Source organism: Capra hircus, chromosome 7, assembly GCF_001704415.2.
Source record: "Capra hircus breed San Clemente chromosome 7, ASM170441v1, whole genome shotgun sequence".
NCBI lineage: Eukaryota > Metazoa > Chordata > Mammalia > Artiodactyla > Bovidae > Capra > Capra hircus.
In genome coordinates this window covers 28,868,509-28,893,622 of record NC_030814.1, presented here as the reverse complement: position 1 = coordinate 28,893,622, position 25,114 = coordinate 28,868,509, and the positions used below count along the sequence as shown (strand labels likewise).

The 25,114-nt window shown below is 39.5% G+C and overlaps 1 protein-coding gene across 4 annotated transcripts in view; it reads right to left on the bottom strand.

Moving 5' to 3' along the window:
* Positions 1-24,795, bottom strand: part of SSBP2 (single stranded DNA binding protein 2) — a 308,955-nt gene extending 284,160 nt beyond the window's left edge. Inside the window, exon 1 of one of the 4 annotated variants that reach the window (XM_018050056.1) lies at positions 24,675-24,795. In XM_018050056.1, coding sequence (XP_017905545.1) covers positions 24,675-24,736 — 62 coding nt within the window. In that variant the 5' untranslated portion in view covers positions 24,737-24,795. The remainder of the gene's footprint in view (positions 1-24,674) is intronic. The other 3 variants (XM_018050058.1, XM_018050057.1, XM_018050055.1) reach the window with 3 other exon arrangements.

Genomic DNA, 25,114 nt, shown 5'->3' with positions numbered 1-25,114 from the left:
CTAATTTAATATCCTGTGTTGCTTAGGTTGTTCCTTAGCTGGTTCAAATATGTTAATAGTTGATTAAGAAACAATATATAAACGCTTTACCTTTTTTAGATGACCAGGGATTTAAAGACTAACAACTAATATTTTCACGGAGCAGAATTATTGCTCTCAAGAAGTAATCACAAATCCATGTGACTGCCAAGCCAAATGTATCTTTGGCAATATCCTATGGAAAAGTATCTTAGCTTATGCCAACTAAGGGAGAAAGATTTCCTGGCTGCCTAAATAAGCTTCAGGCAAAAAGTGCTTATCCATTTCAAGTGTTCCAGTAACCATTCCAGTAAGGAACCTTAAAAAACAGAAAGTCAATTACTTTATCCAAATAGAGTTCAATTAATATGATTTTTTTTCAACTTCAGATTTCAACATATCTACAGGAGAGATGTCATCCAAGTTAAAAGGATTCCCTTTCTTTTTCCGTAAGAACAAAGAACCATTTATTTGTAGATTATTTGGGAGGGCTAATTCCCAGGGCTTCTCTTCTCCCTGTTGGCTCTGTATAACTTGCGAAAGTGCTAAGATAAAACCCAAATTGGAACTTTTATTATAAAATTAATTTACATGGAGAAATGAAAAGTTCTATCTTCATTTCAATTATGTCAGGAAAACAAAATCTTTTGCCTTTTTAACACTGCAATGTGTTGGAGCATCATATTTTAAGGTCTTAAAACTGGATTCAAAAGATGATTTTTGATTTAATGTCTTACCTCAAATCAAGGTTGTCTGTGATATCATTCACTTCTGTAAATTAGAAAATCTTTATAGTAATACTTAAAATGTTATATCAAAAGTAGAAGAACCTACTCAATCAGAAACATAATATAAATGGATTTCAGAAATGTCATATGATGTTAAACCATCAGGTTCTTCAACTGTTGCCCTAAATCTTCTATCTTAGTTTCTAAATATGAAAACTATCATTCTCTTTTTTCCAAAATAATGTTGTAATCCATGATCCATAGTATGGATAAATTATTTATTTTTTAAATACAATATGATATATAAAAATCAGAAATTTATTATCCCTGAAAAAAAAGAGATCAAATAAAATGTCAGGTCACTTTAAAAGTATAAAAATTAAAATCTGAAGTTTATTTGTTTAAGTAAATATTAACATTTATTTGAAGAAAGATATAAAATAATAATTAAAATTTAAAACATACTTTCTATAAATAAAAATCATAAAGAAAAAAGACAAAAATGTGGCTCTTGGTAATCTGTATCAAGGCTGGAGAACTTTTTTATTTTTTCATCTCCAAGAAATACCTTTATTGTTTTATACCCCTACTCCAGTTTAGCAATCAATGCTATAAGTCCATTAGCAGGATTGGAGTTACTTATTTTTTTATTTTATTTATTTTAATTGAAGGCTAATTACTTTACAATATTGTGGTGGTTTTTGCCATACATTTACATGAATCAGCCATGGGTGTACATGTGTTCCCCATCCTGAACCTCCCTCCCTCCTCCTTCCCCATCCCATCCCTCAGGGTCCTCCCAGTGCACCAGCCCTGAGCACCCTGTCTCATGGATCGAACCTGGACTGGCGATCTGTTTCACATATGATAATATACATGTTTCAATGCTATTCTCTCAAATCATCCCACCCTCGCCTTCTTCCAGAGTCCAAAAGACTGTTCTATACATATGTGTCTCTTACGCTGTCTCACATATAGGGTCATCGCTACCATCTTTCTAAACTCCATATATGTGTGTTAGTATACTGTATTGGTGTTTTTCTTTAAACATATATTAAAAACCACTGGTCTTTATGGAAGAAAATAATAATAATTTGCAGCCTAGACTGCAACACATGCAATAAGAGTAATGCCAATGCACTCGGCAAATTTACTCTAAACATCTTGCAAATAACATTTTAAATGTTTTAAACAGTTTTGCTTTCACATGTTCAACTTTCTATCAAATTCTATCAAAATTCCACCAAGATTGAATAGAACCTCCTACTTAATTTTTTAAACTAAGTTCTGAATGATAATCTACCAGAAGAAATGACTATTTGCTTGTTTTTCCTGTTTTGTTGCTTTTTATAAGAACTTCCCTTTTTACAGATACAATAAATCACATATGCAAATACGTAAAACAAGCAGTCTGAATGCAGCTTTTATCTGTGATATGAAACTTTTTGTAGCTTGGTTACTTTGAGTGTTTCACATAGAGGAAAGAAATCTTGACTACAGGTGAAATTGAGTTTTGTATAGGTGCACCTATCACTACAATAAAGTATCTTATGCTCTTTCTAATAAACATTAAAAAAAAAAAAAAAAGCCAGACATCCACAATCATTCCCCCTCTCCACTTCACTATTTCAGTAGCCTGATCCATTGCTGGTTAAGCGGTACCTTAACATTTTAAACAATTAGAAAAACAGCACACTCAAGAAACATTCAACTTCTACCTTTATACATTTTAAATGAATAATTCATCATTGGAAGGAAAGAGATCTGAGAAAGCAATTCTAAATTTAAAATTCTCCAACTAGGATAATTTCAAAAGATTTAAATATCTGAAATATTTTAATTGATTGTTAAAACTGTAGACTTTGTCAGACAAAATAAATATGCCCAGAATCCCCCAATAATCAAGGTCTTATTAAGCTTCTTTTAATGTCAATCAGCAAGATCAAATGCTATCAGTCAATAGAAAAAAATATGAAGGCCCCAATAATCTCAGGATTCCACTGAACGAAAAATATAACTTGGAAGTCAGCCAGAGAAGAGAATTAGTCATATGGTAATAAACAGAAGAAATAGAGAGAGTGCCCATGACTTTCAAGCATCAGAAAAATGAGTCTCCCTTAGTCACACTAAATTACGATTGTAGGAATTCTCATCACACATCAACAGCTGGAAGAGAAGGATCAGAGACAGCCATTACGGCCACACGGGTGGAAGCTCATTAGACTTCAAACGGAAGTATCTGCACTGATAAGTGATATGTAACACATAATGTGAATTTGTTATAATCTACCTAAATTGGATTACTCAAAATTAAACAGGCTCAAGAATTGTCCTTCAATACCCCAACTTTGCTGACAGATCATATCTATTAGGCAATGTAAGAAATTATTAACCTAGATTTTACTGATTCCTTTTTTCTTTCTATATAACTCACCTTGATCTGACCAAACATCATACACTAGACAGTATTTGCCTATAGCAATATAATTTAGGAAACTGAAAGATCTCCCATAAGCCTGGCTATTTTTGTCTACATAGAGTCCTGAATACTAAACAGTACTTGTTTCATCTAGCTGAATTTCTACGCATTTAAAACTTGTTCTCTGCCCTGTAAAGGAAGTCCAAAAAATTATAAACATCATGAGTCTTGCAATTATCTGGAGGAAAAAAAGCAAATGTATTAGCTAACGAGACTATGGGAAATGTGCATGTCGTATCATAAATACCTATTCATTCAAAGTAAATGGCCAAAAGGATGACATTTTCTGATTAGAATAGAGAGTTAAATCCTTTATTTTAATTAAAGCCACTTAAATGAATTGGTAGGTGATGTGGAAAAGTAACACCAACCTGTTATCTGATCCTCCGCCTTCTACAATTTTTTAAATATATGGATAAAAAGGTCATTGTTTAATTTGTTATATTATTTACATATTAACAGTAAGAAAAAAATGTGGTAAAACAGAAAACATAGCAAGATATCTCTAAGCAAGACTTTATATTTTAAAGGGCTGGTAAACCAACTATAAGGTATTTTTCATCTTGGTTTCCGGTTGCAGTCTGACAAAAATATCTCCTTCCCTCTACTTTAAATGACAGGAGGCTACTATCAATACAACACATATACAATTCTTAAAGTTCCTAGCCTTGCCAGGAGAACAAGCCAAACAGATGAGAAGTACAACCACCGCCTCAACAAATTTCCAGTACACACCATTCAGACAACCAACCAGCACAGGAAATGGACTTAGAAAGGGCCGCATGAATCTATTAAATAGAAAGATTTATCTATGTTTAAGAAGTATTTATAAGGAAGACATTTAAAGGTGGTATGCTACACTCTTAAGCCAGTACCATCACTGCCTCTCCAATCAGTAACGGGTTGTCTTACAACTGGTATCAAGACCATTGCCCTGACTGGAAGATTTTTCAAATAAATGCCACTTTCTTCAAGTTCCCAAGAGAAAAATCAAACTGACTTATACATGCTCCTCACCGTTGATTTTAAATGAATATAAGCATACTAAATTAGTGATCAAATGAAAGTATTTAAGAATTTTGCTTACAACAGCAGTGGTTGTAAACTTTAACTCATTTCATGTGGATCTCCAATTATATTAAATATACACTGACAAACCTTAATTTGTTGTATCTTTTATAACTATATAACCAAAAATAACAAACATGTTAAATACATTTCAAAGCACAAATGAAACAGTCACAAGATTTATGTAAAAGGCAAATATGTTATTAACGATGTTATATAGAACTAATTCTTATACTCTAAATTTTAAAAATCCAAATATACTCTTAAATAGCTAAATAATTGATGTTACTATTCTACAAACAGTAATTAACAACCTATTTTGTAAACTTCTCTACTGACAAGGCAAAGATGTTACAATTTTTATCATGAAATAGTAATATACATAAACAGAACACCAGTAACAAACTGTACTTTATATCATTTTTACATATCCATTTGTTTTCCTCTGTGCTTAAGCTGATCCTGTTACAAATAATAAAACACATTTATCAATCCATTTGTGCTTTTGTATTACATCTGGGTAAAACTGAATGGACATTTCTTTTTAAACATCTCAGATGACCTGTTTCCCATTTTTAAGATGGTAGAAAGTAAATTCTAACCAAGGTACTTCCTGGCTTGAACCCCAAGTAGCCTCAGGGTGAATTCAGAACTTAGTATGGCTTTCAGAATCTATACAACTCTCTAAATCCAACATTCAGTTTACAGGCGATATGGAGAACAGGAAAACACCTTAAAGAAACAACCAAACAAAGTGAATTTGAGTCATTCTATAGGACAAGGACTGGACTTTTCAACACTTCAATTTTATGGGGAATATAGGAGGAAGATAATGCTCCAGAATCAAGATTAAAAGATTTTTAGGAAATAAAATTAGTAAAAAGAAAGAAAAAAACTAGGCTTTTTTTAATCTCTGTAGCCTCCACAACCTTTTCAAAAATCACCCCTCCCCTCAAACACACAACTAAAGCGCTGCTGAACTTTCTGTTTCTAGAAAGGATGAGAGTCCCTCTCACTTCTACACTTCTCCAAAGCACAACCTGCTCCCTATGCCAAAAGCCCTGCTAACTTCTCTGGCAGGGTGTATCTTACCCCTTGGTGTATCCCCATCGTCTAGCACATACGTGGCACAGAGCAGAACTTTGAATAAGTGAATTCAGTAAGTGAATACAGTAAATAATTTTAAAAGCTTTATTTTAACCTTCTGGTTTTGAAGAAGGAATTTACTGAGGGCTGGAAAATGATAAATGCCCACAAATGGGGCTTCCCAGGTGGTGCTAGTGGTAAAGAACCCACTTGTCAATGCGGTTAGATGCCAGCAACACAGGTTCAATCCCTGGGTGGAGAAGATCCCCTGGAGAAGGAAACAGCAACCCACTCCAGTATTCTTGCCAGGAGAATCCCATCGACAGAGGAGCCTGGCAGGCTACAGTCCACAGGGTCACAGAGTAGGACACGAATAAAGCAACTCTGTACACACGTACACACACACACGTACCCTCTTATTTAAAAGAGTATGTTTTAGTTAAGTAACTTTGATGCTTTTCTTATTAGATAATATTAAAATTTTATATGTATGTATGTAGAGAAAAATCAGGAACGTTATATGATTATTTTTATTTTCTTCATTATGCTTATCTGCATTTTTAACATTGAATATTACTTAAATACTGAAAATTATTTAGGAGTTTTACTCAAGTATTCTCATTTGTCCCTTTTACCAATTTTAAAAGTAGAAAGGCAATGTCACTAAGTCATGTCCAATTCTTTGCGACCCCTGTGGACCATAGCCTGCCAGGCTCCTCTGTCCATGGGATTTCCCAGGCCAAAATAATGGAGTGGGTTGTCATTTCCTTCTCTAGGGGATCTTCCCCACTCATGGATAGAACCTTTGCCTCTTGCTGGGCAGACAGATTCTTTACCACTGAGCCACTTGGGAATCCAGAAAGGCCATGTAGAGATACTCTACAGGGAGGAGTTAGAATATGCTAACCAGAGATTTTAAAAAATACTTTCCCATCAAACTTTTGCTTTAAGGCTAACAGTGAACTGACCGGTAGCCTTACAGGCAGCTATTAAATTCTTAAACTATTCCACAGTCATTTCCCAAGCATCACTTGAAAATGTTCCTTTCATGCCAATCTCCTAAGATTTAAAAAGGCTGTTAAAAATCAGCTGAAAAAAGCTAGCAATGTCAGAGAAGGCAATGGCACCCCACTCCAGTACTCTTGCCTGGAAAATCCCATGGACAGAGGAGCCTGGTGGGCTACAGTCCATGGGGTCACTAAGAGTCGAACACGACTGAGCGACTTCACTTTCACTTTCCACTTTCATGCACTGGAGAAGGAAATGGCAACCCACTCCAGTGTTCTTCCCTGGGGAATCCCAGGGACGGGGAAGCCTGGTGGGCTGCCGTCTATGGGGTCGCACAGAGTCGGACATGACTGAAGCGACTTAGCAGCAGCAATGTAACCCCATCAAAGAATCTCACCGCATCCTAAAAATTATTTTTAAAAATTCACTTTCTAAGCCCATCCACTAAAACTACACTCACTTTACCTACTTTCTTCTTACCCTTCCATATCCCCTAGAGAAATCTAGTTTTGTCATCTTTTAATAAAAAAAGTAGTTCAAAGCAACTGATAAAACTTCTTTATAAGATAATAAAACCAAATAGTGTTTCCCAAATAATACTTCCCCCCACCCGCCATGCAAAATTACCCAGTTAGAAAATCAATATCCTCTTCTATCAGACTTCTCTAAGCTTCCTTTCTCAAATGAAGGCTATCCACATGTAATGTCTCTACTTTCTTGCCTGATTGTTGTTTAGTGGCGACATCGTGTCCAACTCTTTTGTGACCCCGTGGACTGTAGCTTTTCACCAGGCTTCTCTGTCCATGGGATTTCCCAGACAAAATTACTGGAGTGGGTTGCTATTTCCTTCTCCAGGAGATCTTTCCGACCCAGGGATCAAACCTGCATGCCCTGTGTTGGCACGTGCATTCTTTACCACTGAGCCACCAGGGAAGCCCCTTCTTGCCTCACACCCAAGCCATTAAAACACTGCCTGTTTGCTTGGGTGTATTCCCTGGTGGCTCAGCTGGTAAAGAATTAGCCTGTAATGCAGGAGACTCAGTTGGGAAGATCCCCTGGAGAAGGGAAAGGTGACCCACTCCAGTATTCTGGCCTAGAGAATCCCACGAACTATACGGTCCATGGGGTCGCAAAGAGTCGGACGGAAATGAGCAACCTCCACTCCAATGAAGCTGCTCCCCACAAGGTCACAGCGGATCTTTTATTCTAAATATTCACCCTGTCTAACCTCCTCATTCTTCTCTATCCTCTATCACAGTATCTTATGCTTCTGTTCTCAAAAGTCCCCTTCCTTGACTTCTGTGATGCCAGTTCCTTAGGAGTTTCCCCTCATAACCCTCTACTGCTCTTTCAGTTCCAATCTCAAAGCTTGTTCTTCAACCTATCCTTTAAATTGTCCCTCAAGTTCCAGCTTTGATCTCTTCCCACTTTCTCCTTGGACATTTCCATGCAAAATTACTTCATTCCCACCCAACTTACAGCTTCAACACACAGAAGTGGACCATATATAAGGGGTGAAAGAGGCAGAATGAACCTATGGTGTGAAAAGTCGGGGAGCGGGGCAGGTTGGGGCAGGAGGGTACAATGCGTCAAACTTCCAGAGTGCTGGTAATGTTCTTTGTCTTGATATGGGTGCTTGGTTAACACTGCTGTGTTTAGTAAAAATCCATCGTGCTATATACACTTACGATACGTACGCTTTTCTGTATGACTGACTGTCTTACTTTGATAAAGAGAAAAAGTTTAGATTCCAGGTCAGCCACGTGTAACTTAGCTAACTCACGTATCCTATTAAAGCCTTAGTTTCTGCATCATTAAAATGGAGATGACGAGATGATAACACCTACTTCACAGCATTGTAGAGAATGAAATAAAATATAAATAAGTTGCCGGGCCCACCGCTTGAAACACAGGTAGCTTATGCTTACAAATGTTCCTGCTCTTTCCCCATACTTTCTCAATTCCGTATCTCTAGCCTAGACATCTGTCCCCTCAATGCCCAACCAGCTCAAGAACTACATATCTAAATTCCCCCTAAAGCACTCCATTTCTAGGTCTGAAAGGCATCTCAAATTGAACATATCATCTTCCTTCTTAATAAATCTATCTCCTCTTCCTCCTGTAGTCCCCTGAAGTCTGACTGAAATTTCTATACAAAATTACAGCCTTAGAAACCCTCATTTTTCACATTTAAGCTACCAAGTCCTATGTATTCTACATTTTAAGACATCCATTGGACTGCCAGTAGTGTAGAATATGGTGTATTATTACAGCAGTTAATTTGTTACAATAGCTTCCCAATATCGTCTCCCCCTTTATCCCAGCCTCCATACTACTTCCAGAATAATTATTCTAAAATGTACCTCAGATGATGTAACTTTTCTGCTTTAAAATTGCTTATCTTAGGGCTTCTCTAGTGGCTCAGGGGTAAAGAATCTGCCTGCCGATGCAGGAAACACAGGTTTGATCCTTGGTCTGGGAAGATCCCACTTGCAACAACTGAGCATGTCCCCCATAACTACCGAAGCACCTAGTGCCCACACTCCACAGCAAGAGAAGCCCCGGAATGAGGAGCCTGTGAACCACAATCAGAGAGGAGCCCCGCTTGTTGCATCCAGACAAAGTCCATGTAGCAATGAAGACCCGGCACAGCCAAAGTAAACAAGTAAAATTTAAAAAAAAAAAAAAATATATATATATATATATATATATATAATTGCTCATTTCCCTGATCAAGTTGTCATTGAATTTTGTTCTGGAAATAGTTCCTGTTGGATATAGAGAATGCACTAGTGATTGCCAGTGGGGAGGATGTGGGAAGGGCATATAGGGGCTGGGGAGTGAGAGGTACAGACTCCTGGGTGTAAGGCTACAAGGATGTATTGTATAACACAGGGAATATAGCCAATGCTTAGTAATAACTTAAAATGAAAAGTAACCTTTCAAATTACATGCTGCTGCTGCCAAGTCGCTTCAGTCGTGTCCGACTCTGTGCGACCCCATAGACGGCAGCCCACCAGGCTCCCGCGTCCCTGGGATTCTCCAGGCAAGAACACTGGAGTGGGTTGTCATTTCCTTCTCCAATGCATGAAAGTGAAAACTGAAAGTGAAGTCGCTCAGTCGTGTCCAAATCTTTGCGACCCCATGGACTACTGCCTACCAGACTCCTCCACTCATGGGATTTTCCAGGCAAGAGTACTGGAGTGGGGTGCCATCACCTTCTCCATTCAAATTACATAAAAAATAAAATTAAGCAAATGAAACAGTTTCTGTTTAGAGTATTCCTCAACAGCACATCCAGGTGGCTCAGTGGTAAAGAATCTGCCTGCCAATGCAGGACGCATGGGTCCCTGGTCTGGGAAGATCCCACGTGCTGTGAAACAACTAAGCCCATATTCCACAACTGCAACTTGCTGCAGTTCACCATATTCTGTAATGCCTCCATGTTTCTGTACATATTTCTCTCTCTCCCTAAAATACTCTTTTATTTGTCCCCTCTCCCAATTTGGCTAATGCTTATTTCTCATTTAATAAACATCCTCTTGAAAATATCTCCTGGGTGTGCCGCAACTTCTGGCTGGATGCAATGTCCTTTTGCAGAACTTCCACAGACACTCTGCAGAGCCATGACAGTGTGTGTTACCCAGAGCGGTGAGCACTGGTAGCGAGCCTCCCCTGACAGTGAGTCCCAGTGGGCAGAGACTGCTGTTATTCAGATCTGACAGAAGAGGGCTCAACAGAGACTGACCTATGGGAGACAGTGAGCATTTAAGTGAATAAAGGCATTAGAGATAGCAGAAAGCAGAAGGAATATTATCCCTATCTCATAAAAAGTATACAAATTTACAGTATCATAAAGTTGTGAAAGTGAAGACGCTCAGTCGTGCCCGACTCTTTGTGACCCCATGGACGTAGCCCACACCAAGCTCCTCCGTCCATGGGATTTTCCAGGCAAGAGTACTGGAGTGGGTTGCCATTTCCTTCTCCAGGGAATCTTCCTGACCCAGGGATTGAACCCAGGTCTCCCACATTGTAGACAGACGCTTTATCGTCTGAGCCACTGCTTATTCCCATAAAGTCCTTAAACAGGTTCTAAAAACTAATTTTAAGTGCTATTTTGACCAAACCCAATTTTTTAAAGAGCTCTGTTTTGTCAGGGCATTGTATACGAAGAACTGAAAGACTTACTTCAAATCTATAAAAATTCAGAACCTGAACACAGGGCAGATCTCTACCGAGTTCATCACCTCAGCTCCCTTACCCGATGGCTCCAGGCTGAGCTCTACAGAGAGGCGGCACTGACCAATCAGAGAGCAGGAGAAGAAAGAAGCGCCCCTCCCCGCCAGGCCCCCAGCCTCTGTTGACAGTGGGCTTGACGTGGCTGTGGTCCCCATCATAAAACCACACCTCCAGAAGGGGAGCCCTTCAACAATGACCACAATGTTCACCGGATTCTGGTAACTGCTCTCTCTCTTTTCCCCTCAGACTGGAGAGGGGAAAAGCGTCTCTTGTTCCTAACCCCTGGGTGTTAATCCATCCCTAGTGAGTTTTAATCGTGCACATACCTTCAATAAACTCTCTTCACATGTTCTTTTAAGGGAGCTATCCTACTGGGGATCTAACACAAATACAGAAATATTACTAACTAGCAGCACTTTAGACAGTGATTGCTGTATCATGGACTCACTTGTTAATGATTTCCCATCTTACAGAAAAGCATCAACATCATTTTTTGGCATTAACTAATATACTGCTGCTGCTGCTGCTAAGTCACTTCAGTCGTGTCCGACTCTGTGCGACCCCATAGACGGCAGCCCACCAGGCTCCCCCATCCCTGGGATTCTCCAGGCAAGAACACTGGAGTGGGTTGCCATTTCCTTCTCCAAACTAATATACATATATCCAATAACCACAATACACATCTTAAACTTATCCATACTGTATGTCAACAACATCTCAAAAACTGGAAAACAAAACAAAAAACTGAAATTTTATATTAACTATTTCTCAATCCAAAACCAAAAGAAAAACAACTGCCTGTGCCTCACCCTGGATATAGCTTGGTACTTCCAGCTTAATATGGTCACAGCAGATTCTTCTGTGGGTGCAAAAATTGTATATTAGTTTCCTATGGCTAGCTTCCCTCATAGCTCAGTCAGTAAAGAATCTGCCTGCAATGCAGGAGACCTGGTTCAATTCCTGGGTTGGGAAGATCCCCTGGAGAAGGAAATGGCAACCCATTCCAGTATTCCTGCCTGGAGAATCCCATGGACAGAGCAGCCTGGCGGGCTACAGTACATGGGGTCACAAGAGTCGGACACAACTTAGCGACTAAGAGAGAGAATGTGTGTAACAGATTCCTATAAATTTAATGGCTTGAAACAACACAAATTTATTATCTTCTATATGGGAGATCAGAAGTACTAAAATCAAGGTGCTGGCAGGGCTCTGTTTCTTCTCAAGGGTCTAGAATCCATTTTCTGCCTTGTCTAGCTTGTTAAGGATGACTGCGTTCCTTGGCCGCTGATCTTACCCTTTCCCTTCAAAACCGGCAGCATTCCCAATCCCCTTCTCTGCTTCTGTCACCACATGGCCTTGCCTGACCTCTAGTCTCTCTCTTACAAGGACCCACGTGATTACACTGAGCTCATGCAGATCATCTAGGGAGGAAGTAACCCATCTCAAGATCCTTCATCCAACATCCTTGACTTAGTCATATCTGCAAAGCTCATCTCCTAGGTAACACAGTCACATGTTCTAAGGGTTAGGATGTGGCCATCTTTGAGTTGCCATTATTTAGCCTATCATAGCAAAAATCCAAGGTGCTGGTTGGGGAAAAAACACAAAGACAAGAAATGGAAACATCATTTAAAGTTTTAGTTAAAAACTTGCCTATACTGTAATCTTTTTGGCCCTGAATCCAATTTACTGACTGAGTAACAATCTGAATTAAAAATGAATTAGTAAGTCACTTCCCAAGATGAACTTCTACCTGAATACTATTCCCAGTATATACACACAAACATATATATTGTGTAAATGTATGCATTTTATGGTAAAAACAAAAAATCCTCACTGAAGTTTTTTTCATTACAATATTTCTAAATGAAAGAATAACAGTATCAGTCCCTCAGTTTAATTTGAGGGGAAAAAATGCTTATTGAAATACCTTTAATAGCTTCCTAATAACAGCTATTGCTTAAATGCACTGATAGAGTATAATAATCACATAATTTTAATCCCATTTTAATGACAAATAGCACATGACACTGTGAAAAGTGAAACAAAGGAATTGTTTCTATTTTCTCCAATAGTCAGTACTATAGAAATTACTATGTAATAGACTCAATATGGTTGAACTATTGCTCCTAGACCACATGGAACCTTCCAGATGCCCTAGTCAAAAACAAAAAAAAAGAAACCAACAGGCCATATGTTGGGTAGAAGAGAGAATGAAAGGAAACTCATAATTAGAGGAGAAAGCATTTTTTTCTACACATTACATATTCTATTTATTTCTGTCTCTAAAATTTACCAAGTCAAGTAATTCATTCCAGATTACTTTGCCTCTAGATACAGAAAGAATGGAGAAACAGCTCTACCTGAAATTATAATCTGAACTCTTAATTGGCATCGTCCTCTCTGAGAAGCATTGTATCCAAATTGTTAAATCTCAGATACCAGCTAACAAATTTGGAGCTATGTGTGGAGGGACCACTTTGGGTAGCTATAATTCTGCCCACCTTTTTAGCAGCCGTAAAATGTTTTCTTTAACCTTCTTCCTTAACCTCTTTCTTCTTCAATGCATCCAACCCCAGGTAAAAATGGATATGTGTAAAGAGAACTATCCAAGCAATCCCCTCCCCCTCACTACCCTCGTGACTTCCATTTTTTTTTCCCCATATGAGGCAATAAAACACACTGAAGCAAGATGTTTAAAATCAGCAGTGGACTCAGAAACCTGGGTCTGAATTCATACTATACAATTTACTATCAGAAACCTGGGTCTGAATTCATACTATACAATTTACTACCTGGCCTTGGACAAAGTATATAACCTCAGTGAGACTCAGTTTCCCCCTATGTAAAATGGGGCTTTATATAAACTTTATGAAGCTAGTGAATGGATTAAGTGAGCAAATAAAAAAGCCAGATAAAAAAAGACAAACATTGCATAATTATACTTTGGCTCAGTTGGTAAGGAATCTGCCTGCAACATGGGAGACCTGGGTTCAATCCCTGGGTTGGAAAGATCCCCTGGAGGAGGGCATGGCAACCCACTCCAGTATCCTTGCCTGGAGAATCCCCATGGACAGAGGAGCCTGGGGCGCTACAGTCCATGGGGTCACAGAGTCGGACACGACTGAGCAACTTACAAACACACACACACAAAGTATTCTTGCCTGGGAAATCCCACGACTGAGCGACTTTCACGCATACATACACAAGTATTCTTGCCTGGGAAATCCCATGGACAGAGGAGCCTGGCAGGCTACAGTCCATGGGGTTGCAAGAGTCTGACACTACCTGCCGACTAAACCACCAGAGTCGGACACAACTTAGTGACTAAATCACCACCAAAGTATCCAGAAGAGTCAAATCATTGTGGCAGAAGGGTGACTGCCAGGGGCTGGGGGGAAGGAGAAATGGGGAGTTATACAATGTTTCAGTTTCGGAAGATGAAAAAGTTCTAGAGAGGGCTGGTGATGATCCTGCACAACAATGTGAATGTGCTTAATAACCACTATATACATACACATACATATATTGTGTAAAAGTATTTTATGGCAAAAAAAAAAAAAGCCTCACTGAAATTTTTTCATTGTGTGAAAGTAGCTCAGTTGTGTCTGACTCTTTGTAACCCCATGGACTGTAGCCCACCAGGCTCCTCTGTCCATGGAATTTTCCAGGCCAGAGTACTGGAGTGGGTTGCCATTCCCTTCTCCAGAGGATCTTCCCAACCCAGGGATGGAACTCAGGTCTCCCACACTGCAGTCGGATTCTTTACCGTCTGAGCCACCAGGGAAGCCTGGTGTTTTTTTATTCATTACAACATGTCTAAAAGAAAGAATATTATCATCAGTCCCTCAGTTTGATTCCAGGGGAAAAAATGCTTATTAAAAAACCTTTAATAGCTTCCTAATAAATAGCTATTGCTTAAATGCACTGATAGAGGGTAATCATCACATAACTTTAATCCAATTATAAATGACAAATAGCACGTAACATTGTGAAAAAATGAAATGTACACCTAAAAATGGTTAAAGTGGTAAATGTTATATATATATTTATATATATGTATTTACAACCATAAACAGAAAAATAAGAAAAGAATATTCTATCAATAATCCATATCAAAAAAAGTTCTCTCCCTTATTGGAGAGAGGCACAGAAGGAAAAAAAACACTAACTCAGCTCTCCAAATTGAACCTAACTGGCAAAAGAATAGAGTTCGTCAACCTAAATTAGCATAAATCTTCACAGACTAGAAATCCAAACTACCTCCAAATCTCAAACCAATCAATTTATATAACAAAAGCATATGAAGTTCAAATAAATAACAGATTTTACTTATGGTGTAGCACTTTTGGAGTTAAGTAATTATATAGGATTCTGTATAACCCACGTTGTAACAATATTTTTCCCTTAAAGTATTGATATATTCACTTAAGGTACTGACATAAACTTTTACCTATCTCTAGTCCACAATTCTCCATTCAATCAAATCCATACTTAAGCTTTCTTAAAATATATATGAATCTCTTATTTTAAAAGAGGCAGCTGTAGTATAATGAAACAAACACTGACCTAGGAACCAAAAAAATCTAAATATGACTAAACTCTGCCGTGTATTACCTATATTACCACAGTTGGGTAGGTCAATTTCCATGTACAAAGCTCTACAGTCAATGGGAATTACCACCTAACTCATAGAATTATTGAGAGATTTAAATAAAGCACATTAAAATGCCTTGAAACTCTAAAGCATAATTCCATTTATACTATTAATTTGCTGAAACACAAAAAGACTATTCTATCAAAAATTCTTATTAAAAATGTACATGTATTTCACACTGATACAACTGGGTAATCTCCTGTAGTTCTGAAAGCCACAGAAGGCACTAAACGCCTATATTAGAGAAGACTCTTCTTTAGGAACTACATACTAATCCTGATTCTAAATGTTAGAAATATTGGGGAGAAAATGAGCTAAATATAGTGACATCCTGTTGTGATATATTTATAACCAGTTACATCCTTGATCCATTAATTCCACAAATAGCTAATCAGAACTCCAAGCACTGTGTTAAGCAGTAAGACTACAGTGGTGAAGACAATGCCCATGGTTCTTTCTCATCAGGAAACTTCCAACCTAACCAGATGAGACATTAAACAAAACATCACACAAATGATCCGTAAATTTGTGACAACACGAAAAACGAAAAGTAGAGGTTGCTATGAAGCACAGTAAGGGGGTCTTATCCAATACAGGAAACTGATGAGAAATAATTATCCAGTTGTACCATCCTTTCTCAAACCAACCAGCCTTAAGTGTTCAATAAATCTTAAATATTTCTTCCATCAATAATATTATAAAAGCCAAATGTTCCTTCATTAGGAACAACTATATCCCTGGGGTTCAGAAGATAAAAGATAGGCAACCTTATTATTTAGGAAGACATACAAACTAAACTCACCACCCAATTGCTCAATAAGAACTAAAACCAGACTCTAGGAAGCATAGCTTCTTATCCCAATTTTGACTCATATTTTATATATCCTTGAGCAATTATGCTGATGCTGAGAGGTTACCTCAATGGTAGTTTAGCCTGTTTAAAATGCTCTAACCCCAAATCTTCTTATTACTGACTCTCAGTATTACTCAGGTCTCTACTTACTCAGGTCTCCCCTGAACCACCCAATCTAACGCAGCCTCCCAGTCATTCTCTATATTACAATTACACTACCTTATTACCTTTTTAGCACTTCTATCTAAAATTGCCTACTGTATATATTGGGTTAGCCAAAAGATTCATTCAGATTATTCCATAAGATGTTCCAATATTTACTTGTTTATTATTACGTGCTTCTCTTTCAAACTTGAAAGTAAGTTCCGTAAGGCAAGGACCCATTTCATTCTCTCCATATCTTCAAGACACATCTTCCTTGCCAAAGACCTCCAGTTGTGTTTAGGTAGTTCAGATACAAGGGAGGAATGTTCCCAGCCTGGCGGATGACCAATTTCAGTCAGTTATGGTTATCCCATTACCGTCCCCAGTAACTGGTTTAGCGGAGGGAACCTAATAGTTTCTTCAATAAGGCATAAGAAGACATCTGCTAAGTACCTTAAGAAGAAGCTTTTCTCTCAGATTAATGAGACATAAAGGAAAAACCTTACCCCTTCTCCTACGTTTATACTTGGTTGTATGAGGAAGTGACTCTAGGAACCTGATGCAGGGACACTGCATTCATGGAAGGGAAAAAATGAAGATGGCAGAGAAGCTGATCTCTTGGTGTTCTTGAGTCTAAATCAGCGCAGAAACTACCTCTTCTAGACATCCTGTTATATGAGAATTTCTTAAGCCCTGACCAGTTAAGCCATTTTCTATCTCTCGTTTTGATACCCGCCACCAAAAGCTTCCCTGGTGGCTCAGAGGTTAAAGCGTCTGCCTGCAATGCGGGAGACTGGGTTCAATCCCTGGGTTGGGAAGATCCCCTGGAGAAGGAAATGGCATGCCACTCCAGTATTCTTGCCTGGAGAATCCCATGGACGGAGGAGCCTGGTGGGCTACAGCCCACAGGATCGCGAAGAGTCAGACACGACTGAGCGACTTCACTTTCACTTTCTTTCCTTACCCAAAACACAATAATCTCCTAAGTCTCTCGTTTCTCCTGTAACATTAACAGAAAGCAGCACCTACAGTCTAGCGGATTCTTGAGATTAAATGAGACAATGCAACTAAAGTGCACAGCCACTAAGTCACGTCCAACTCTTTGGGATCCCGTGGACTGAAGCTTGCCAGGCTCTTCTGTCCATGAAATGCTCCAGGCAATTTCCTTCTCCAGGGGATCTTCCCCATCCAGGGGTCAAACCCACGACTCACACTTGGTAGCCAGATTCTCTACCACTGTACCACCTGGAAAGTCCCAAGTAATGTGGCAAATATAAACAAATACTCAAACGACAGCATCTGCTGTTACTGTTGCTATTAAACATTTAACTTTCTATGACAAAACTCCACAAACTCTTTATGTAGTATTTGGGATTGTGTTATTTTACAGAAAAAAAAATCATTTTAATCCTGTTTAAATAAAATCATTTTTAACAGGATTACTCATTCACTTTCTTTACTTTTTTATATTAGTAAAGAAGATTTGGTTTTTTCCCTCAAGTTTGAAGTAGGTAAAAACAAGATTAATCAAGGTAAATATCAGATCACTAAAGAAAAATAATCATATTAATTTCAGGTGAGACTCTGTTTTTGGCATCAACTCCTCCCTTAACTTACACAGAACTAAATAAAAATTTTCATCTACTCTTCTTATCTTCACAAATATTTCATTAGTATTTTGAGATGGCTTGTGTTGTGTTAGTTGCTCAGTTGTGTCCAACTCTATGCAACCCCACTGACTACAGCTTGCCAGGCTCCTCTGTCCATGAAATTCTCCAGATAAGAATATAGGAGTGGGTAGCCATTCCCATCTCCAGGGGATTTTCCTGACCTAGGAATTGAACCCAGGTCTCCTGCACCACGGCAGATTCTTTACCATATGAGCCACCAGGGAAGTAGATTACACTAACTACAAATGTATAATATGTTAGTAACTAAATCTGTGTTATATACACAATTACAAAAAATTCTTTTTTAAAAAAAGTGTTATCAGTTTCTACAATTTTTTTCTGTGCTCAACTACTTGTTTGATATGCCATGAAGCAAAATTAACATAGAAGATCAAAAACAGATTTCCAGGTCATTGGTTTAAGCTCACTCCCACTGAACTGTGATCTAAAATGTTGATGGCTCATTACTATTGGAAAGGTGTATGGGTCCTACATGAAACAGAACAATCAAAATTCTTAAAGTAAAATATGAAGATGGTTTTGTCACTACTAAAGAAGTGACACCAACCAAAGTGTCTCTTTTAAAGAGGAACAAAGAACAAATATTAATTCCTTCACTGCCTGGAAATGCCCAGGCTCTTGTGAGCTCAGATAAATTTCTGGTTCTGTCAATATTACAAAAACATTATTAGCACTACTTCTCAAAAATCTTTACTAACCCACTCTGACAAAAATTACCAGTTACCCATTATGACCAATAAAAATTTGAGCAACTTGTACAGCTATTAAAAGTTATCTGGAAAAACACTATTCTTCCCTGGTTTTTCTACCTGTTTTTCTACCCGTTTTTCAACATCTCACACAGTGACTAAGATATATAGTTCAGGGAAGAATAGCCTCTACTATTTCTGTACTACTGAAAACAAGTAGGATATAAATCTTGGCAGACCACCTTCGGATCACTCTTTAGCATATACACAGGGTTTTGGTAGTATAGTCAAATAACTCACAGTCCAACTCACGTTAAGTTGTATATATGAATTACATTAATAGATGTTACATATGTAAAACATATATAAAATCTGACAAGCAAATTTTAAAATCCAAATATAACCACTTACTTTTAATTCCAAACTCTTTTCAGATTTCAAAATATATCTTATTCTATTGCTCCAGTGCTATTTTAAGGCCTTCCTTTGATTAGCAGTAAGTTATTAATAAAGTAATATTTTAGCATGTTTAAAGAGGCTTACTAACCAACAATACATCACTAGTACACAAATATATTCTATCCTTCCCACACCAACGTCAAAGCAATAAAGTACACACAATAGTAGGGAGCAGTCCCACATATTACAGAATAAAATTATCTTCAATATATATTTTAAATTAAACATTCTTAGTAGTTTCCCGTCTTTAAAGTCTAGTACATTAAGCCTCAACCCTATGTCCCAACATTAATGTAACAGTTGTGATCTCTATGGAAGGGAGAACATTCTAAATTCCCCAAATTTTACTTCTAATTCTAAACTATTGGGGTGGAGTGCTAATAAACAGCAACCTCCGTATTCCAATCCTTGTCTACAGCGTATGTTTCAATTTTAAAACAAAATAATTCTATTTTCTGGTAGTAACTGAAGATGTAAGATGGATTTAGTTCACTACTGCAAAGTAACTAAAACTTAATTTTTTTCACCCTAAATTGGATTTATATGGCAAACTGGCTGTAGGGTGTGGAAATAAACCTATTTTTTTTCTCTTTCACAGCTCTGAAAAAATACTTCAACATTATTACTATTTCTAAGAGCAATAAACCTTCAAATAAACAATACTAAAAGTTAACTCTCAACATCTTACACTTTTTTCTTTAGATTTGTTCCTTCAAAAAAAATCATTTTTTGGATACTTCTTAAATAATGGAAAGGAGATCAATCATAAGTAAGGCTCCCAGAGCTGACATATCAGATACAAGTTATTCTGGAGGAAACATCCTGGGGATTGAGAAGGGAAGAGTCAATCGAATATCATACAGAAAATTTAATCCCCATAAAGGTAGTCCTTCATTGGTTTTAGAAATCTTGAATTGTGTTAAATGAATTAACTGCTTCTCAATCAAGTTTCTGACAAGATCTGTATTATTTCACTTGCCTTATTTCCTTCAGGAAAAAAAGGAAGGAAGGAAGAAGAAAAGTTTACCATTTTTAGGGGGGAAATTTAATAACAAAAAAGAGGTCATGCTGATGCTAATATCTACAAACTCTCTCATATGGAGTAGTACTTATTGTTTTTTCCGAATTTCCAAAATTCATTTGACTAAAGTCTATTTCTGCATAATCATGGCAGTCTATATGAAATCATACTTAAATGATCATTAGATTTTTAACCACTTAAAAATGAGTTTATGTTGTCTTCATAGTTTAAAAACCAAAGTTACTTCTCAGAGCACCAGGGTCAAAGGTACAGATTCCTATAATTTCTGACAAGTTTAACTTAATGTCACTATTTAGTATCTTTGTTCAATGTTGTTTTATAACACATTCATCTTTCTGTGCTATTACATAATTTTAAAGATGAAATTAGTTTAACAAAAAGTAGTATCTCATCAATTTGCAGGTGCTAGGTACTCTTTCTGTGGCAGTGGTGGCATACACAGTGGTCTAAAATTCAGCAACATTTCATATATAACTTGTTCACTACAATGTCTAATTTTAAAACTTAAATGATCACACAAAAGTTCCAGAAGGAAAAAATCTCAAGAAACAAGAATGTTTCATTATTTTAGGCTTTCAACTTTCCCTCCTAAAATTTGTCTTCCCCACACCACACACATGTCTGCAATCTGTCAAAATGGAGGTATCAGCATAAGGTGCACCAGTGGTAAAGACTACATATCTGATCAAATATTTAAAGTCTGTTATATCTGATTATGTAAAGCTGTTCCCTAAATCTGTAGCAATCTACCCTAAATCAAGAAGGCAAACTAGGATAGTGAAAAAAATGTATCTTTCATCTTCAACTACAGATTTTAAGCAGAGATATCTTTGTTAGAAACCCAGCTAGTAGTGTACCTCTGGGCAAAGTTACTCAACTAGCCAAGAGTTCTCATTTCTTTAATGGAGAAAAAACAAATCAGTATCTTGCAGAATTGATGGGAGAATTAGAAAAAATAAAGTGCAGAACACAGTGACTTACAGACAGAACGACAATTTAAATAATGATTACTCTTTTATTATCAGTTATTTTTAAGCTAGAAAATATGGAATTCAAACTTCCAAAGTCCTTATTTTGAAGGTCACTGAAAAATTTTTTTTCACATTGAAAAAATGCCCTTGAATCTAACATCTTCATCTATTCAACAGTATTTAGTTGGTGCTTTTGACATTTGCAACTATTCAATGTCAAGGACACCTCAGAGAAGAAATAGAAGTATTATCTCTTGCCCTCAAGAAACTTACATTTTAGAGGAAGGCAGATATTAACCATCCAATTGCATAGTTACTTAATTGCAATTGAGACTGCAGTACAATGTTACAAAGAAAGCCTGCTAAAGGGGGAAATGACCTAACAGGATCAGAATTTATATTTCTACGCAAACATCCCTCCTCCCTCCAACGGTTTTCAATCACCCTGTCTATAATTAAACCTAATCCAAACTTCTGTATAGACTTGATCCGTCTGGCTTTTAAAACAATGAAATCAGTAATTAACCTGACTCCAGTCATTTTTATGTTCAGAAGTGTATACTGAAAATATAGAACCTGCATAAAATCTACAAATTAATTTGAAGTATCCCATATAGTGACTTAATGAAAGAGAAAGCAAAGATATAATATAGATAAGGGCCTGTCTGCTCTCCTCTATGAACTTATAAGAAAATGGTATTTCTTGATGGATTATAAAACCAGTATTTTTATTTTATGTACATGCCATTATTTTTAATGATGACTCATTTTTCAGAGTGTTTTTATTGTAAAATGTTCACATATTCATTACTGAAAAACATTATTTCTGTGACTTTTAAGGTCAGTAGAATTCTAATTTGCTATATAAAAGAACATTCTTCATTCAGGCACTTTTTGAGGTCTGCCTCCTTAAAAAAAATTTTTTTTAATCTGGTGATACCATTTTAAAGACAACTTCAAGACACCTATCTTCAGAAGTCAGTAGGTTATTGTGGAACAGGGCCATTAAAGTCCCAAGTACACAGAAAGGGCAAAAAATGAGTAATCAGATCAACTCTTCTAGCAAAATGAAACTTATTGCATCAAACAGAGTCTACCTCAATGTTTGTCTTAGATTCAAACAACATTCGCCTAGAAATTAATGCAACAACAGTTAACTCAGAATGGTCATTGTCAATTCTCCAAAAGTGGCCTCTTTACCTATATTTAGTCCGTAAGGCAAAGCAATCCAGGATTCCTGCTGCCAATTATAATGAATGGAAGAAATTTATTTAAATCAAATAGCACCATCTAGCAGAACTCTCACCACCTGGCTTACAAGTGTAGATGTTACTTGGTGTTCAGTTTGGTAGACTTGACAGCAAAATGGCAATTATTTGTTTTCATGACATAACCACAGAATTAGAGCTAGAAAGGACTTAAGACACACCAGGTTCAACTTCCTCATTATTATGCTAGATGCTTTCAAAAATTTTTTTACCAAAGTTATCATAACATAGATTAAATTCAGCCATCCCTGGAAGTTCAAGTAAAACCCAAAATTTGGATTCTCAAATTCAACCACCCTGAAAATACGTTTAAGATATACCTCAATACACATTTCAATTCCTTCACTCCCAAACATATGAAATCCAAATACTCTGTAATCATTAAAACATCTTCCCTAAATGTTTCTATTTTCTCAGATATATTGCCACTAAATGATAAACGCACACAAATTACGCTATCTCAAAACTTCAATTCCAGTAACTTGCTATCTCTTAACCAACCTATAATGCTAAATCTTTTACATACTCCTTGTCACAGCAACAAGATCCTGAATACAGCTCAGAAAATACCTTGGAGGTGTAGGGGGTAGTATCTTTTTTTGGTTTGTTTTGATACGCCAAGGCCGCCCCTAAATCCTATAGGAATTGCGGTTATTGCTGCCAACACAAAGATTAGGAAATGTTCCCAACCCTAGGGCACAAGAAACTTTCAGAAGACTACTAACTGCCTAAAACTAGGAGGCAAACCCGGTAGTTTCTGCACATTGGGTTTTTATTTACTCAGCTATTTCCTTGTGCAAGGTGACTAAAGTAGCTTTTGAGAGATGCTCTCAGACTTTTCTCCAGTCTGAAGTCCTCGGAAGGGCAGAGCGTGTCCAATGACAGGGATACGCCTCATCCTCAGAATGGAGGTGGTTAGTGGGAATCACCATAAGAACTGCTGCACAGAAAAGAGGGGTTCTTCCTCAGTGGTCACAGTCACTATGCGCTCTCATTTTTAGTAACAACCAAATCACCGTTACAAGCACATAAGAATAGAAGCAAACAACCCTGCTTCGCAGCGTGCCGTGACGGTGGCATCCCAGACCGGGAGGGGCTCTTTTCTCGCCAGCCTCCCCTGGGCTCCCACCGGAGTTAACACCTGTATCTCCTCGCCACACCGACCAAACAACCAACTCCTCCCCGTCTCCACGCTTCGACCCTTCCTGCAAGTCCGGGTTCGGACCACTGCCCCCTCCCCACCGCAGACAGCCCTCCACGCGCCAGCGGCCGCGGCCCCCACCGCCACTCCTCTGCGCCCCGCGACCCCCGCTCGCCGCCCGGACCGCCACGGCCCTCTACGTTTGGGAGGCTGCAAGTCTCCAAAAAAAAAAAGTTCTCCAGCCGCCGCCGCCGCCGCCGAGTTGGGTCGACTGCGAGCGGCAGAAACGCCAGCCTACCCCAACAGCTCCCGCTTCTCGCCAGCACACTTTTCCTCCCCGGGAACTCCGTCCTTTGACTCCCAAACTTCAGCGGCGCCCCTGACGCCCCCTGCCCCAGGCTTGCGAGGCACACAGGGCTGCGAACGCGGCGTCCCTCCTCCGGACCAGGAAAGCCCCGACGCCCACCCAGCCCACGCCCCGCACACGCCCTCCGCGCCCCGCGCGCGTCTCCGCGCCCAGCGGGGCCCCGCTCGGCCGCTCCACGCCCGGCTTCCGCCCGCCGCGCGCCCGGCCCCGCTGCCTTCGCCTCGCCAGGCGCAACCGGCCCCGGCGCCCGAGCCCCCCGCCGCGGCGCCCCTCGAGCAGCCCGCCCCGATCCCGGCCCGCCCCCACCGAACACCCACATTCCCTCCGCGTGCCCTCCTCCACGCAGCTGCCCCCTCTCGCCCAACCTCTACCCCCGGAGGCTCTCCGCTCCCCGCAGCCCCGGACCCCAGCTCCAAAGTTACTTTGCGAGAAGGTTGAACCCGCGGGTTATTTCCCTCAATCACCCAAACAAGTTTCCATCCCCGCCACCGGCACCGCCGCCGCCCCCCGACACACTCGCTCCCTCCCTCCCGCCAGACCCCACGGCCGCCAGCCCCGCGCGAGCCCCTCCTGGGAAACAGCCGCTCCCAGCACCGCACGCCCCCCACCTCGCGCACCCCTCCCCCTGCCAGCCCACCCCCCGGCTCTCCCCCGGCAGAGAGTGTCTGTGTGTCTGGGTGTCTCAGAGAGAGTGTGCGAGTGCGTGCGTGTGTGTGTGTGTGCGCGCGTGAGAAGGCGGAGGTGGGTGAGAAGCGGAGACACTTACTTCTCCCGGGCCTGGCTGTCGGACGGGACGGCGCTGCTGTTACTCTTGCCTTTGCCGTACATGCTTGTGCCGAGAGCAGCTCCCACTGTCACGCACCTGTCAACCCATCACAGCCTCCCCGGGAACAGCCCCGTCCCCATGGCGACCCACGCAGCCACCCCCACTATTGGCCGCCCCACGCCAAAGCTCCGCCCCCTTCGCCCAGGCAACGCACGAGACTGACAGGCCTTCCCCCCACCTCGACTCCCTCCGGCCTGCCGAAGCGCGCGGCGGCGGCTACAGCCTAAGCGGCAGTCTCCTCCCTCCTTCCCTCCCTCCCGGGTTCCCTCCCTCCTTCCCTCTCCGCTCTCCTCCCTCCTCCCGCTCCTCTCCCTCCCTCCCCCCTCCGAACCCCGGCGCAAGCGGGGAATTAGAAACTGCTCTAGAAGGATTTTAAACAA